Raw genomic sequence first — 19001 nt, 5'->3', positions numbered from 1 at the left:
TGGATTAGACCTACTTTGGGCATTTTTGATGTGTGTGGAACTTCCTGTGTTGTCAGCTGTGAAAATTCTGACTTCATGAATTCCATTCGCTTTAATGTTGTGTATAAGTTATTCTTGATTTACTAATGGTCCTTATTTGTCATTACCCCTCCACCCAATCTCAGTGCATTTTTTAGTAGGTATGAAGGAAAGTCATTAAGATACCTCTTCTATCACTCTTTCCCTCCATTCCCTTCTGGTTCTATTCTTCAGGATCAGCCAAAGAGGAGGGAAGCTAGTCAAATTTTGCACTACCATGAAGGAAAAGAGAGGGAGAAAAATCTGTTTGCTGCTCCTCATGCATGCTTCACAGTACTTATTCCTTCTTTCCTTTCCCAAGAAAGCTGAAGAATCTTCCCTCTCCTTTAATCATCAACCCCAAATATCCTCTGCCCAACTCTTCATCATATCTCCTCTCTTCCCTAATTCTTTTGGCCACTGTCTTCATTACAACATAGACCCAGGCCCTCCATGAGTTGGAGGGGAGAGAGCAAACTGTTACTACCTCCACTGTTGCTTCAGCTGGAATACATATACCTTTAGCAATCGATTTTTGACTGAATCTATTTTTCTATAGAAACATTATTCTACATGATAGGGATCCAAGACAAGTCATTCCATAAGCATCTACCCAATCCAAAACATCTTTCAATATAGGGAAAACTCCCCCAAACTCAACTTTTTACTATTTTCTTTCTTTCTTTTGCCATCTGGCATCACTAAGATCTTTTATTATCTTTATCTGCATTTTTCCTCTCTGTAAAATATATTTTCATTGTAATTTACAGATATTCCATTGTTGTACAGATACCACTTTTTCTACATTACCTCCTCACTCCAGAACAGGACTGATACTTTGATATCTTCCATACCAAATTCCAATAATTAAACTGATATTTTGGACTTACCTCCTCTATGGATAATCAAAGAAGTCTCACTTCCAATGGGACACTCCTTCAGTATATCCACGACTTCTGTATGGCTCAAGTTCTGTACATTCTGTTGGTTGATCTCAATGATGAGGTCACCTTCACATAAGCCAGGGCATCCCTGAATGTCTAGTATTTGCTTCACCCTTTGTCCTGTAGGACTGTCTGCAATTGTGAAGCCAAAGCCCTGGGCACCTTTCACAATGGTTAAGGTCATGAGTTCAGCTTGTGTAGCTCCTGAAGAAGCCATGGACACATTATCATCATGAATGGGAGGTGGGAATGAGCCATCAAGCTGACCATCAGCTGGGATGGAGTGTAAAGAATGTGGAGGTCGATCTGTTACATCTGGAACAGATTGGGAGGTCCTAGAAATGTATTCCAAATAAGTTTCATAGTTATGTCTTCCATTGACCACTACAGGGGGTCTCTCCATTACTGCAAGAGGTGGCACCATGTTGCTAACAGGATCTTCGGGATCAAAGGGTAAAGGATACCCACGACATAACACCAGGTTGACACTTTGACCAATAGGAACAGACTGGAAAAGTTTGACTACATCTGCATGAGTATGTCCAAGGACACAAACTTCATTAATATAGACAATGACATCACCTACAAAAAAAAGAAAGAGAGAGAAAAGATTGACACCATGAGATAAAGTCAATTAATGTTGACATAAAGGAATGGAATTTTTATGAGACTAATCAAGGCATTGCTTTGTACCCCCAGTAACCTGTAAGAAAATCAATGAGAATAATATTTAAATTCACTGGAGGAAACTCAGGGTTGCAATTGGTCTGTCAACCAATGTAATAATTGAATGCAAAATAAATGCTATGCATTTACGCCTGAAGTTTAGTAACAATTCATATTTTAAAAGGAAAAGGTTCAAGGCAGTAAACCCTTATATGTAAAATCTCTTCAGTTCTCTATGCTTTTTACTTATCATTATATGCAATCCATTTATGAGAATTTTCAAATTCTTTGCGAGTTGGGTTCATGGTATTTTAGTTTGTAGGTGACAGGGTGTAAGAGTTACCTGGATAAACATGCCAAACAAACCTTTTAAGAATCAGGCTTTTATTTTCTTTTTTTTTCCAGGAGATTTTGCATAAATTTCTTTTCTGTATTGTACTTGGTACATTCAGATCCAGGGAAAGAAAAAGAATCAGGCATTTTGGCTACAACAGTAATACAACTTGGCCTTGGAACCTTAGGCAAACATCTCTCATTTTTTGCTTCTCAAAATTTTTGGACTATCATAATTTTTTGAATTATCTCTTTTAATTAAAAAACATAGGTAGCAAAGATTATAGGATTAGCAATAGGGAATGGATATGTGTTTTCCATGGTGCAGGAAGCTTCTGATTAGAAATGCATTCTACCAATGAAGTTCAGCATTTCTCTGCTACTTATAGAACTATAATCCTTATCCATTTTTATAACATCTTTAGTGCTATGAACCCATTTGGCACTGTGGCAAAGCCGACACATCTCTTCTCAGGATATTTTCAAATGCATGAAATATATGGAATTTTAAAGTATATTAATACTATATAAATTATAAAGTAAATAAAATTAAAATCCAAAATAATAACACTTGCTTTCCCCTGAAATTTGCAAATCCAAAATTAAGAAAGTCTAAGAGATTTCACTGGGGACAGTGACTGTCTTAAGAACACAATAAATATACTTCTCTTTGGCTCTGAGTCTAGTTCTAGCCATTATGGCACACTTTCTCTTCTAGCAGAGATTAAATGACTTCATGGTGGTTTTATAATATTTTAATTCAATTAAATGAAACAGCTTGTGATGAAATTATTCAGAAAATATCTTCCCCACCTAAAATGCACATGACAAATATGACTTGCTTGTTATAACAGCTTTCACACATACACAAAACAATTTCAGGGCTTGGTTAAAGACTTAACTCCTTAATTTTTGAGAACTGATTATGAAAATTGAGGTTGTCTGAACATTATGAATTGTAAATGAGGGAATAAAAATTTGTTTTCAAATGAAGAAGTAGGTATCAATTTCACTAGCATCATTTTGACAAAATTATATCTTAAAGGGGAGGATGGAGTAGATCATAGAGGAATTTATTCTAGATTATCTTGATCTTTGAATAGTTATACAAATCATATTCAAATATTCCAGAGTTTATAACTGTGATTTGCCTAAGCATTGGAAAAAATCCCACAATCACTTAATTAATTTCACTTGAAAGGGAAATAATTGTAGCAATAATGGGATTGTTTCTAAACCACTCAGAAATCCAGATTGGTTTTAATGGTATTATTTTATTACTTTAACTTTTCTCCAAAATATTAAAAGAAGATCTCACAAGTGCTTTATGAATGGTAGAGGCAAATTTTTCTTTGTCTTTCTTTACATGCTCCAGATTTAACTCAATAACACTCATTAAACTGGACTATATTGTAAAATAAGCTATGGACTTCCTGCCAAGATGGCGGCGAGGAGGCACACAGCTGTGTAAGCTCCGCATTTTCTCTCAGAATCCATCTCATTACAAGCCTCTGAATTAATGCCTGACTGAAAAAAAAAAAAAAAAAAAACCCACGAACAGTTACCAAGAGAAGACATCCTTGAGATTCGCCAGGAAAGGTCTGTTTTTGCTTGAGGGCGGTACGGTTTTAGATCGGGCACAGGCTGAGGGCAGGCAGCGGCAGCAAGAGCTCGGTAGGCAGCTCACAGCCGAGCAGACCGGAGGGGGTTGGGGTGTGATCTCAGCCGTCTCTGCGGGGAGAGCTTCACTACAGTATTGGATACTTTGCCCTGGCAGCAAGTCAGTAGCCCAACAGAGAAGCTAAAAACACGGGGTGAAGAATACAACCCCAAACAGCTGGAGTTCCTTGGGACCGCCACCCTCCCCACAGCGCCTCAGCACGCCTCAGAGTCTCAGAGTGCAGGTGCAACACAGTCCTGCTAGTGCCTCAGCTGCTGCCCCTCAGTCTATAGAGGAAGCTCGGTAACGCCACCCAGCCCTCCCCAAAAAGCAGATTCCATTTGGGGTTTTTCCTTTTTTCTTTGCTAGTTTGTCTCTGATTCTTCTCTGACAAAATGAGCAAAAAGTTAAAAAGGACTTTAACGATTGACAGCTTTTATACAGACAGAGAACAGACTCTAAACCCTGAGGAGACTAAAAACAGATTATCTTCAGGTGAAGTCTATAGGAGGAGATCATCTGTTCCTCAGCACAGATGAATCTCCTAGAAGAAATTAAAAAGGCTATCACAAGAGAGCTAGAAGAAAAATGGGAAAAGGAGAGGGAGAGTTGGCAAGAGAGACTGGAGAAGTCATTCGACTCATTTAAAGACAGAGTGGATAAAGAAAACAAATCCTTGAAAAATAGGATTAGTGAACTGGAAACGGAAAATAACTCGCTAAAGAATAAAATGGGCAAAATGGAAAAACATTCCATAGAACAAATTGGACAATTAGAAAAAGATATAAAAAAAGTGAGTGAAGAAAACACTTCATTGAAAATAAGAATAGAACAAATGGAATTGAATGACTCTGAGGAGACAAGAAGAATCCAGTCAAGCAAGACCAAAAAAAAAGCAAATAATGGAGAAAAATGTGAAATACCTTCTGGGGAAAACAACAGACCTGGAAAACAGGTCTAGGAGAGACAATCTGAGAATCATTGGACTCCCAGAAAAATACGATGAAAAAAAGAGCCTGGACACTATTTTCCAAGAAATTATCAAAGAGAACTGCCCAGAAGTCATAGAAACAGAGGGTAAAATAGACATTGAAAAGATTCATCGATCACCCACTGAAAGGGATCCTAAAATCAAAACACCAAGAAATATCGTGGCCAAATGCCAGAACCCTCAAACAAAGGAAAAATACCCAAGGTTAGAAAACCCAATTCAAATATAAAGGAGCCACAATAAGGATCACCCAAGATCTAGCAGCATCCCAATTAATAAGATCAAGGGCCTGGAATATGATATCTCAGAAGGCTAAGGAACTTGGTATGCAACCAAAAATAACTTTACCCAGCCAGAATGAGCATCTTTTCCAGGGAAGAAGATGGTCATTCAACGAAATAAGTGAATTTCACCTATTTTTTGGTGAAAAAACCAGAACTTAACAAAAGTTTGATCTGCAAATATAGAACTCAAGAAATACGTAAAAAGGTAAAAAGAAATCTTGGGAACTATATTTCTGCTGTAAAGATGTATAAAAAATACATGTATACCTTGTTCTAGAAATTAGAGGTGGAAAGGACATTGTACTGAAAAAAGGGTAAATGGGGTACTATATCTCACAAAGAGGCAAAGGAAACCTATTATATCTGAGAGAAAGAATGGAGGGGATGAATATAGTGGGTATTTTACTGCCATAAGAATTGGACTTTAAGAGAAAAATTTTTAGACATATTCAATATATGGTGAAATCCTCCCATCTCATTGAAAAGTGAGAAGGAAAAGTGAAAAGGGAAGGAATAAGCTACAGAAGGAAATACAGAAACTGAGAGGGAAAGGAGTAAGACAGGGGAGGAACTCTAAGGTGGGAGAAGGGATACTAAAAGGGAGGGCTGTGAGAAGCAAGTGGTGCTCACAAGTTTAATACTGGGAAGGGGGGTAAAGGAAAGAAGGGAGAAAAAGCATAAATAGGGGTTAACAAGATGGCAAGTAATACAGAATTGGTAATTTTAACCATAAATGTGAACGGGTAAACTCCCCATAAAGAGGAAGCGATTAGCAGAATGGATTAAAAGCCAGAATCCTACAATATGTTGTTTACAGGAAACACACCTGAAGCAGGAGATACATGCAGAATAAAGGTAAAAGGATGGAGCAAAATCTACTATGCTTCAGGTGAAGGCAAAAGCAGGGTAGCCATCCTGATCTCAGATCAAGCAAAACAAAATTGATTTAATTAAAAGAGATAAGGAAGGGCACTATATCTTGCTAAAGGGTAGCATAAATAATGAAGCAATATCAATATTAAACATATATGCACCAAGTGGTGTAGCATCTAAATTCTTAAAAGAGAAATTAAGAGAGCTGCAAGAAGAAATAGATAGCAAAACTATAATAGTGAGAGATCTCAACCTTGCACTCTCAGAATTAGATAAATCAAATCACAAAATAAATAAGAAAGAAGTCAAAGAGGTAAATAGAATACTAGAAAAGTTAGATATGATAGATCTCTGGAGAAAATGAAATGGAGACAGAAAGGAGTACACTTTCTTTTCAGCAGTTCATGGAACCTATGCAAAAATAGACCATATATGAAGACATAAAAACCTCAAACTCAAAGGCAGTAAAGCAGAAATAGTGAATGCATCCTTTTCAGACCACGATGCAATAAAAATTACACTCAGCAAAAAGCCAGGGGAAAGTAGACCAAAAAATAATTGGAAACTAAATAATCTCATACTAACGAATGATTGGGTGAAACAGCAAATCATAGACATAATTAATAACTTCACCCAAGAAAATGACAATGAGATATCATATCAAAATGTGTGGGATGCAGCCAAAGCGGTAATAAGGGGAAATTTCATATCTCTAGAGGCTTACTTGCATAAAGTAGAGAAAGAGAAGGTCAACGAATTGGGCTTGCAACTAAAAATGCTGGAAAAGGAACAAATTAAACCCCCCCCCAGTCAAACACTAAACTTGAAATTCTAAAAATAAAAGGAGAGATCAATAAAATTGAAAGTAAAAAAACTATTGAATTAATTAATAAAACTAAGAGTTGGTTCTATGAAAAAACCAACAAAAATAGACAAACCCTTAGTAAATCTGATTAAAAAAAGGAAAGAGGAAAATCAAATTGTTAGTCTTAAACATGAAAAGGGAGAACTCAGCCACTAATGAAGAGGAAATTAGAGCAATAATTAGGAATTATTTGCCCAACTTTATGGCAATAAATCTGACAACTTAAATGAAATGGAAGAATACTTCAAAAATATAGCTTGCCCAGATTAACAGAGGAAGAAGTAAATATCCTAAACAGTCCCATCTTAGAAAAAGAAATAGAATGTTATTAACCAACTCCCTAAGAAAAAATCCCCAGGACCAGATGGATTTACATGTGAATTCTACCAAACATTTAAAGAACAATTAACCCTAATGCTATATAAACTATTTGAAAAAATAGGGACTGAAGGAGTCCTACCAAACTCCTTTTACGACACAGACATGGTACTGATACCTAAACCAGGTAGGCTAGAAACAGAGAAAGAAAATTATAGACTCAATCTCTAATGAATATCGATGCTAAAATCTTAAATAAAATATTAGCAAAAGATTACAGAAAATCATCCCCAGAATAATACAATGATCAAGTAGGATTTATACCAGGAATGCAGGGCTGGTTCAATATTAGGAAAACTATTACATAATTGACTATATCAATAAGCAAACTAATAAAACCATATGATCATCCTCAATAGATGCAGAAAAGCATTTGATAAAATCCAACATCCATTCCTAATAAAAACACTTGAGAGTATAGGAACAAATGGACTTTTCTTTAAATAGTCAGGAGCAACATTTAAAACCATCAGTAAGTCATCATATAATGGGGAAAAACTGGAATCTTTCCTAGTAAAATCTGAGTGAAGCAAAGGTTGCCACTGTCACCATTATTATTCAATATTGTATTAGAAACACTAGCCCTGCAATAAGAGTCGAGAAAGAGATTAAAGTGAATCAGAATAGGCAGTAGGAAACCAACTATCACTCTTTGCAGATGATATGATGGATACTTAGAGAACCCTAGAGACTCTATGAAAAGCTATTAGAAATAATCTATAACTTTAGCAAAGGTGCAGGTTATAAAATAAATCCCCATAAATCCTCAGCATTTTTATACATTAGCAACAAAATCCAACAGTAAGAAATACAAAGAGAAATTCCATTCAGAATAACTGTCAACAGCATAAAATATTTGGGAATCTATCTACCAAAGGAAAGTCAGGAATTATATGAGCTAAATTAAAAAACTTTCCACACAAGTAAAGTCAGACTTAAATCAATTGAAAATATTCAAGTGCTCCTGGATAGAGTCGAGCAAATATAATAAAGATGACAATACCCTAAAACTAATCTATTTATTTAGTGCTATACCAATCAGACTTCCAAGAAAATATTTTAATGATCTAGAAAAATAACAAAAAATTTATATGGAATAATAAAAGGTCAAGAATCTCAAAGAATTAATGAAAAAAATCAAATGAAGGTGGTGCTTACCTGATCTAAACTATATTATAAAGCAGAGTCACCAAAATCATTTGGCATTGGCTAAGAAAAGATTAGTTGATCAGTGGAAACAGGTTAGGTCTCACAAGACAGAATAGTCAACTATAGCAATTTAGTGTTTGACAAACCCAAAGATCCTCACTTTTGGGATAAGAACTCATTATTTGACAAAAACTGTTGGGATAACTAGAAATTAGTATGGCAGAAATTAGGCATGGATCCACACTTAACACCGTATACCAAGATTTAGACATAAAGAACGAGATTATAAACAAATTGGAGGAACATAAGATAGTTTATCTCTCAGATTTGTGGAAGAGGAAGAAATTTGTGACTAAAGACGAACTAGGACCATTATTGATCAAAAATAGAAAATTTTGATTACATCAAATTAAAAAGCTTCTGTACAAACAAAACTAATGTAAACAAGATTAGAAGGGAAGCAACAAACTGGGAAAACATCTTCACAGTTAAAGGTTCTGATAAAGGCCTCATTTCCAAAATATATAGAGAGCTGACTCTAATTTATAAGAAACCAAGCCATTCTCCAATTGATAAATGGTCAAAGGATAGTGAACAGACACTTTTCAGATGATGAAATTGAAATCATTACCACCTATATGAAAGAGAGTGTTCTAAATCATTATAATCAGAGAAATGCAAATTAAGACAACTCTGAGATACCACTCACACACCTATCTAGATTGGCTAAGATGACAGGAAAATAATGACGAGTGTTGAGGGGATGCGGAAAACTGGGACACTGATATCATTGTTGGTGGAGCTGAACAAATCCAACCATTCTGGAGCAATTTGGAATTATGCCCAAAAAGTTATCAAACAGTCATACCCTTTAATCCAGCAGTGTTTCTACTGGACTTATACCCACATGAGATACTAAAGAAGGAAAGGGACCAGTACGTGCCAAAATGTTTGTGGCAGCCCTGTTTGTAGTGGCTAGAAGCTTGAAACTGAGTGGATGCCCATCAATTGGAGAATGGTTGGGTAAATTGTGGATATGAATGTTATGGAATATTATTGTTCTATAAGAAATGACCAGCAAGATGAATACAGAGAAGCTTGAGAGAATTACATGAACTGATGCTAATGAAATGAGCAGAACCAAGAGATCATTATATACGCAACAACGATACTGTATGAGGATGTATTCTGATGAAGAATTTCTTTGACAAAGAGACCTAATTCAGTTTCTAATTGATCAATGATGGACAGAAGCAGCTAGCATCCAAAGAAAAACACTGGGAAATGAATGTAAACTGTTTGCATTTTTGTTTTTCTTCCCGGTTACTTTCTACCTTCTGAATCAATCTCCCTGTGCAACAAGAAAACTGTTTGATCTGCACACATACATTGTATCTAGGATATACTAGGACAATTCAACATATATAGGACTGCTTGCCATCTAGGGAGGGGGTGGAGGTGGGAGGGAAAAATCAGAACAGAAGTGAGTGCAAGGGATAATGTTGTAAAAAAATTACCCTGGCATGGATTCTGTCAATAAAAGTTACTATAATAAAATTTTTAAAAAAATAGAAAAAAATAAAATAAAACAAAATAAAATAAAATAAGCTATGTTTGGTTTGAATGTCTTGTCAGTATAATTTTATTGTAAAACAGCTAACTGGGTGTAACCAGTGCTGAGTATAATACCCACACATAGAAAATGTTTGTTGAATTCTATTCACTCTGATGCTTATAGTACTTTAAATCAGACATAATGCTCCCTGGGGAGATGAACTATCTCATCATGATACAGACCAGACTTCAGTTATCAACATCATTCATTTTAGATATTTTATTTTGAGATGTTCTGGTTGTTACTCATCTCCTATTTCAAAGGTATAAGAAGTGTGTGTGTGTGTGTGTGTGTGTGTGTGTGTGTCTGTCTATTGGGGGACGGGGGGCTGTCCTAGAGCCAGCTTCAACCAGAGATCCGGTTTCTAAGAGCCAACTGTTAAAATTTCCAAGTGACCCTTTAGGTTTTGTTGTTGTTCAGTGGTTTCAGTTTTCATGGCCCCATTTGAGTCTTTTTGTCAGAGATATTCCAGTAGTTTGACATTTCCTCCTTTAGGTCATTTAATATGTGAGGAAACTGAGGCAAATAGGGTTAAGTGACTTGCTCAGGGTCACACACCTAATAATTGTCTGAAGCAGGATTTGAACTCAGGAAGTTGAGTCTTCATGATTCCAGGACCAACATTCTATCTACTACTATGGAGTCACAAAGCTGTGTGAGCAGCAAAGTGATGGTTATGAGTTTGATAGGTACCATTTTCATCCTTAAATTAGTCCTAACACTAATGATAATGACCAAATCTCTCAGTAACTTAAATCCATTTCTAAACTATCCTTTTCCCACAGGACTTCTTACAAAGAGACATCAAGCATAACATGGAAACCTCTCAATATTCTTGGCCAGGTCTAAAGAATAGTTATGTGAATTATAGTGATGAATGGTATCTATTTGGGGTTTTAATGAGCTTTCAATAGTAGTAATGGAATAAGAACTATTTGTGGCTTTTTCATGAAATTGCTCTCTTTAATTTATGGAGAATATTTCCCCTTAAAGTACTCCTTAACGGAATCAAGTAAGCAAATGACAAGGGACATTGCAAAGATGTAAGTTTAGAGTGAAGATATAGGTGCTTTTGGAATATAAAAAATTAAGTGGTTAGTACATGATTAAACTCTTCAATAACCTGGCAATACTTTATTGCACACTTGAAACATTTTGACAGCTAAGTAATGACTCAGCCCCAAATTTTTCTTGGATGGAGAGTTTGTGAATATTTGCCAGATTTCATTGAACTATTATTACTCCTGTCGAATATTTTTAGATTCCTCCTTCTGGATAGTGGCACAGAGAATAGTAGATGATGCTAAGTTCAAATCCAAACTCAGACACTTACAAGCTGTTTGACCCAGGGAAAATAACTTGACTTCTATATGCTTTAGTTTCCTCATCTGTAAAATGGGGATAATAGAACCTATTTCCTGGATTTGTTGTAAGTTGCAAATCTTAAAGCACTATATAAGTATGAGTTTATTATTATTAAATACAAATTATTTTTAATTATTATCAAATACAAATTATTATTTTAAAACAAAAATAACATTATTTTAACTATACTATGTATATTGCATGCTGGTGTCCTATTTGATATGGACAGAAATAGAACAGGCAAGCTTCTGAGAGTATTAAAAAGAGCAAAAAATAAAAAAAATAAAAAAGCTTCAGGAAATTTGGCTATAATTCCTTCCCCATGGCTCTTCATTATATATGTCATGTTTGTCAACAGGGTTAGGAAGGGGACAAGATTTAGGAATAGTAGGTAGAATTAATAGGCTATTCTATTGTTTATTTTTGTGTTCTAATAATCTGGGAAATTTCTCAGGCATGTAATTAAAATTATACAATTTGAACAAACATCATTTGTCCATTTAGCACTCTCATTAAGCTCCAAATATATAAAAGGAAAAGGCAGCTAGATCACACAGGGGTTAGAGTGCTAGGTTTAGAGTCAGTAAAACCTGAGCTCTAATCCAGCTTGAGATACCTAATAGATGTATGATTCTAGGCAAGTAATTTATCTTATATACCTCAGTTTCCTCATATGTAAAATGAGTTGAAGAAGGAAATGGTAAATCACTCTAGTATCTTTGCCAAGAAAATCCTAAAAGGAGTCACAAAGAGTCAGACATAGCTAAAAAAAAGATTAAACCACAACAAAAAAAACCACAAATGGAATCAAGTATACAAGTTGCAGAGAGATTGTTGTAGTATGTCCTGGCTTTATTTAAACTGCTGCCATATAAATAGAAGTGCTGTGTTCAACTTCCTGCACCCTGCTTAGTACTATTCTTGGCAGATAAAGTATGCTAACCTGCCTATTAGGGAACTAGTTACTTACTTGTATTCTATCAGTTTAGTGTGGCATTGAAGGAAACAGATTAAAGGCCTGAATATGGGAGAACTTGAATTATTTTTTTTTATTATTTTTATGAAATAGGACAGATTTTTCTTGATTTTGCTAACTTTGTCTCTTGGACAGAGACTGTATACCCTTAAATATTGCTAAAATTTTATTATTCAAAATGATTATGTAATATAAAAATATACTCAATTTCCTTTCAATACCTGAGGGAAGAAAAAGGAAGGAAATAAATTTAATACTTGCTATAAATCCATTAAGCCCCAGTGTACTAGTCAGTCAGGTAAAGAAAAAGACCCTTTAGAGAAGCATTATGATTTAGTGGTAACCGATTACATTAGATTCAGAACAAAGAGATGTGGGTTTAATATCTAATTTTGATACTTGCTATCTGTTTGACCATTGCCAACTAGCTTAAAAATACTTCAAGCTTCAGTTTTCTTATCTGTAAATGGGCAGAATAGCATTTGCTTCACAGATTGTCAGGAAGGAAGTGCTTCATAAACTTTTAATCATTTTAGACATGTGGGTTGTTATTACACGGTCTACTCCTTCCCTTTGGTGACCCCATAAGATGGCAGAAATAGTTATGATCTGGTTGGCAGATAATAGAGGGAAAGAAAGCCCTGGTGAACATGTCTCTCACCAATCTAGAACTTAAGAAGATAAACATTGTAGAACAGGGATGAAGCCTGATCTTTTGCCTAGGATTGGTATCTTAGAGCTACATTAGTTTCTAGGCAATCTTTTTCTAGTCTTCTATCTGACTAAGTTACTCATGGGCATATGATACTGAAGCAGGCACATCTTTGTGAAGTTCCATTTGTAGAAACAGGATGCTCTCAAATGATAATTTTTATGTTAATTTTTTTCTTTTTTGGATCTCCTTGACTTCTTAGGCTTTTTCTAAATTTGCCACCCAAACTGTATTTAAGAACCCCTGGACAAGTATACATTAATTACATCTTTTTTAAAAGTATGTTTGATATAAGAATAGGAGGCAGGATATTGTAACTAAAACTCCTTGGTGCAAAATAATTATTTTATAAGAACATTTGTCATTGTAGGAGATGACCCTGGATCCTTGAAGACGATGCTAACAGAGCATAAACTCTGGCAACTTGTACTGATTTGGAAATGTACTCTAGTGATAGACAGTCATCTAGATATTATCCTACCTATCAAAGTACAGGGAAACTCCTCAAAGAAAAGGTGGGTATCAGGCAATACATTTTAAGACCACAGCTACTCATTAAATCATCTCCTAAACCATGAAAGTTCAATTGACATCAGTATAAGTTATTTCTAACTCAATGAAACTTCACTTCCTTTTGAAAACTGAGGAAATTACTATATGTGTACATATTAGATCTATGTTTTTATACATCAATGTCTTAATAGAGCTATCTGTTGATGTTTGATGTGTTAGGAGTACAACCAAAATATATTACTGGAAATATATGAAAGACTCTATAATTGATAATAGGAGAGCATTTGAGAGAGATGATAAGCAGTCTTTATAATAAATCAATGGTTGACTTGATCTGTGTCTTCTCCAAGGAATCAGTGGGTTAATACTGTGTTCCCAAAGTTATGAGACCAAAGTGAAGTCATCTTTTGGACTTATTTTTGTCAATAAACCTTGCTTAACACTACCCTCTTTGTAAAAAAAAAATCCTTATGCCAAAACACTCAATTTCATTCCTACTTTCCCAGCATGCCAAAAGAAAAGCATTTAATCTTTTGGCATATTTTTATAAAAGCTTGCCAAACCCATATACCATGTAATGCAAAGAAAAAATGATTTATGGGCTATCAGCAGGGAAAGCTTCTTGGAGGATATTAACATTAATTTAATAAATCCAGTCTCAGATACTAACTAGCTATGTGATCAGGGGCATGTCACATAACTCAGTTTGCCTGTATCTCATCTGCACAATAAGCTAGAGAAGGAAATGGCCAATCACTCCAGCATTTTTGCCAAGAAGACTCCATATGGGGTCACTCTTTGTGATATATGACTGAAATAACTGAGTAACAACAAATAAATTAGAGCATAAACTCCTAAGACTGAAACACCTCACCTAATCTACTATTTTCCAATATATCAGCTTCAGTACAATATTTTGGCACTTTATGACATGCAGTTGCCACAAATAGGAAGGACAACTGAACTGTTGGGGTGGCAAAGTTAAGAGCACTGAAGACTTTCTTCCATGTTGGAGCTGCCTAAAACTAACAAATTATAAATGTAGCAGAGATGTTTGTTGGTTGGCTTAAAAAAATGTGATAAATTGATACTTCTATTGCAGATACTTCTATTATGGGAAAGTCAGAAACAGTAAAATAGGTGAAACCTTATTATAAGGGGACAGTTAAGACTCCAAGGATCTGGTATCCATGGAAGTTTTTTTTTTTATGGTATATGTGTTTATATTTCTCTGTATTATGTGTGACCTTGAGGAAGTTTAATATACTGGGACATTTTACAAACTACCTAAACTCTTGGACAGACAAGATAGTGGTGAGAAGGGTGAATCATGACATCAAAGACAGTTGTAGCCTTAATACTACCTTTAAAGATATTGCTTACTCTGTCAAGTATGCCTTAGTTGAGAGTATGGTAGAGAAAAAGTGTGAGATCCTGATACATGAATATAGCTTTCATTTTATCATTTTTTTCTAAATTCCCACTGGGGTAAAACTATGATAGAGTTAATACCCTCATTATCAAGAGAAAAGGGAGACAGAATTCCTAAGTATACAAAATGTGATTTGTGTTACAGGACTTCCATGAACTCATTTACTTATTGAACAGGGACAGAGGTGATAGAAGTAGAAACAGACCTCCTTCCTAAATTATATATCTGGTCATTAAAAGCAATAAAAACTGACATATCAAGATTAAGTTATAAACAAAAAAATGATGGATAAATGATTGTCTCCTGACTTTAAGAAAGGTACTCGGGATCAGCTGAAATACCAAAATAATTGGGCCTACATCTTATTCTTAAGGACATCACTGAAGTTATTTTATAGCTGCAATAATAATCTATTCTATGTGCAGCTTTTGCTATCCAAAAAATTTTTTGTTATGCTTAATCTAATTCCTTCATTCTAATTCATCTAATTCAAGACCATTGTATTTTCCCCCCTGCACTACAAGTAAAGCATCACTATATTATTTTATAAATGTAACTTGACCTAGATCCTTAATATATATATATATATATGTATAAAACTTAATCCCATCACAGTACAGGTTATTAAAACCATAATTAATTGAAAGAGTTGTACCTAGAAAACTGTAGCTTTGCTGTGCAAGTAAACGTGAAAACATTTGTCTTGGAGATTGCAGTGTTGTAGAAATTACATCATACTGAGATGGTGAAAGAGAAAAGAAATATGCAGACATTCATAAGATTTTGTGTATGGAAACTTTTAGAGATTGGATGAAAATGTCTATCAGAAAGAGCTTAATTAATTTCAAATTTATATATCATGAATACTATTATAAATGACAGAAGCCTGGTCAAGCTATGGCTATGATTGCAGTTTAAAGATAGGTGAAGGAAATACTTCATGTAAGGGAGGTATATTGAAGAAAGTATATTCCTTTTTTGTAAACGATATGAACTGGTCCATCAACTGGATAAAAATGTGAAAAGGTCTCTAATTATATGTGCAGTCACTATTATATTTGCAGGAGTGTTCACATAAATATTGGAAAGGGAGCAAGAGATCTTTGATTTCATAAACTTTCTAGATCATCTACAAAAATTATTTCTTATGTCGACAAAATTTTTTATGTGTTATCCTTGTGCCTGATCCTAATGGATGAAAACAAAATGAACCACACACACACACACACACACACACACACACACACACATATACATATACATATAAAGACATTCTTGTCATAAATGAAACGTGAAGATATAAAGAAGTTGCAGCTAATCAGGAAGGTGACATCTAGATTCTACTGAGAGAAGTAAGTAAGTAATTATATATAGGGCCCACTATGTGCCAGGCACTTAGCTCAGCATATTGCATTATCTCATTTGATCCTCACAATAGCCCAGACATAGGTATATTTAACATACCCTTTTTACATTTGGAGAAACTGAAACAAACAGAAGTTAAGTTACTTGTCCAGCATCATATATATAGTATCAGAGGTCATATTTGAATTATGAATCAGAGGTTCATATATTGAAGTCTAACTCTACTACTCCTAGTGTTATATTGACTAGACTTGCCTTTGCTATGTTCTTGATGCCATATAAATTAATGGACTATTACAAAGATAATGGTATCTTATACACTAATAGTTAATCATACAGGATGAAGGCAAATTTTAAGGATTCTATAAGATTGTTCAAATGGAGTCAATGTTGTTGAAAGCTGCTAAATGTAGTGTGCAGCAAAACCATTATATCACACACATACATACACACAAAGAGAAAAAACTTCCTAGGGTAGAAATCAGAAGAGAAATAGCTGCTCCATCTTGGAATTTTGGATTAAAGAGGAGGAAGAAACAATTATAATCTTATATACCCGATGGTAGAATTTAGGAGAGTTGATTTCAAAGTGTTTGGAGAAAGACAGATCCAACAGATTAAAATTCTACAGGGAAAGTGATCTCAGGAGGGACAGGGAGCTCTCAAGAATGAAAAGCTGAAAGTGTCAAAAGGAATAGTTCTAATGAAGAGGAAAGAAAAGAGGGAATTATCTAAAGAGACTGATGGGAATATATGGGATTTCCCACATATCTTGACTTTTATTTTATTTTTGTAAATAATATATTATTTTTCCAATTACATGCAGAAATAGTTTTCAACATTTGTTTTTATAAGATTTTAAGTTCCAAATTTTTCTCTCTCCCTTTCCTTCTTCCTCCCCAAAATGGCAAGCAATCTGATATACTTTATACAATCATGTACAATCATGGAAACGTATTTCCACATTAGTCATGTTGACATCTTGAGTTTTAAAAAGATAGAGAGATGAGATGAAAGGGTAATAATAATGATTATAATAGCAAGTGTTTATATAGTACTTTAAGCTTTACAAAATCCTTTGCATACAATAACCACATATGGTAAGTGTTGCCATTATTCTTTAAATATTCATTGTATAGATGGGGAAACTGAGGCTGAAAGATTGTAATTTAAACAGAATCACACAATTAGTATTTGTCTAAGGCAGGATTTGACTCCAGATCTTCCTGATTTTAGGTTCAACAGTTTCCACTGTACCACTATATATGAAATATATCTATAAAAGGGTGGCGTGGCCTTACCAAATAGTGTCTGAAATATTAAAGATGAGATTGGCGATGAACATTAAAGACAATAAATAATCAATGAACATTTAAATGCCTGGTATATATTGACACATGAGGCAGCTTGGTGGTATAGTGAATAGAGTGCTGGCCTGAAATCAGGAAGACTTATTTTCCTGAATTTAAATCTGACGTCAGATACTTATTACTGTTTGTCTCTAGCCAGGTCACATCACACTGTTTGCCTCAGTTTCCTCAGCTGTAAAATTAGCTGGAGAAGAAAATGGCAAACCACTCTAGTTTCTTTGACAAGAAAATTTCAAATGAGGAAATGAAGAGTCAGATAGGAATGAAAAAAAATATACAATAGTATATGTTGAACTTAAAATAAGGAACAAAGAAGGGATAAGATTGCCACTTGGGGTGGATAGGACAGTGGTCACAAGTATAAGAGAGAAGTCAACTCTTACTTGGCTTTTTCTCCATCTTCCCCAAAGAGAAAGATGTTTGCATCAGAAAAGACAAATGAAAACAAGGCTGATAATAAAATGAGAGCTATTGTAAGTAGTAAGGATGTACTTAGCTGCCCAAAGTGAGGTCAAGTAACTAGGCCCAGATGAACTACATCCAGGGATCCTGAAAGAACAGGCAGATATTATCAATGGGCTACTGTTAGTGATCTTTAAAAGACTGAGGAGAATAAAGATGTGTTATAGAAATGAAGAGGGGAAAATGTCATTTTGATTTTCAGAAAAGAGAAAATGATAGTCATAAGCCATTGTTATATTGACTTTGATTCCTGACAAAATCTAGAAAGTACATATGATTAAAAGGATTCAGTGAACATCCTTTAAAGAAAATAGTGATCAGAAAAAGCCAGAAATGATCTCAATAAGAATCAGCTATAACAGACTAACCTTATTTTCTTTTTATTATTTACAGAATTATTAGACTGGTAGATTAGGGAAATGAAGTAAATACCCTTCACACATTTTAAAAGATAAATTTGACAAAGTCTTGCAAGCTATTTTTTGTGGTAAAGATGAGAAGATATAGGCTAATTGATAGTACATTTAGACGGACTAAAAGTTCATTGAATAGAAAGATCCAAAGATTAGTTGTTAATGGTTTGATGTAAACTTGGAAGGAAGTCTATAGAGAATAATAATTCGGGTCTTTGGCCTTGTGCTGAACAGTATTTCTCTCAGTGATTTGGATGAGAACAGAGAAAACAAGCTTATTAAATCTGCAAATGAAACAATCCTGGGATGGAAAACTGACACAATAGATAACAGATTATGGATCCAAAAATATTTTGATAGGCTAGAATGACAGATTGGATTAATAGGATAAAAGGTATAAAATTGGATAGAAAGTTCTGCACTTTGGTTCAAAAATCAATTTCACGTATCTAAGATGGCTAGACAACAATTTGTGTGAAAAAAAAATTGAGGGATTTAGTGAATACAAATGTCATAGGATGAGACAAACAAACAAAAACCCAAATGTAATCTCAAATTCAGTGAAGAAAGCCAGATTC

The 19001-nt window shown here is 34.6% G+C and overlaps 1 protein-coding gene across 13 annotated transcripts in view; it reads right to left on the bottom strand.

Annotated features, from left to right (window-relative positions):
• Window positions 1-19001, bottom strand: part of MAGI2 (membrane associated guanylate kinase, WW and PDZ domain containing 2) — a 1604868-nt gene that overhangs the window by 267023 nt on the left and 1318844 nt on the right. For all 13 annotated transcript variants that reach the window (XM_031940846.1, XM_031940849.1, XM_031940848.1 and 10 more), the window contains one exon: window positions 948-1583. In XM_031940846.1, the coding sequence (XP_031796706.1) occupies window positions 948-1583 (636 nt within the window). The remainder of the gene's footprint in view (window positions 1-947; window positions 1584-19001) is intronic.

This window comes from Sarcophilus harrisii, chromosome 5 (genome assembly GCF_902635505.1).
Source record: "Sarcophilus harrisii chromosome 5, mSarHar1.11, whole genome shotgun sequence".
In the NCBI taxonomy this organism is placed as follows: domain Eukaryota; kingdom Metazoa; phylum Chordata; class Mammalia; order Dasyuromorphia; family Dasyuridae; genus Sarcophilus; species Sarcophilus harrisii.
The sequence above is the reverse complement of the archived record's forward strand: the minus strand, read 5'-3'. Positions and strand labels throughout refer to the sequence as shown.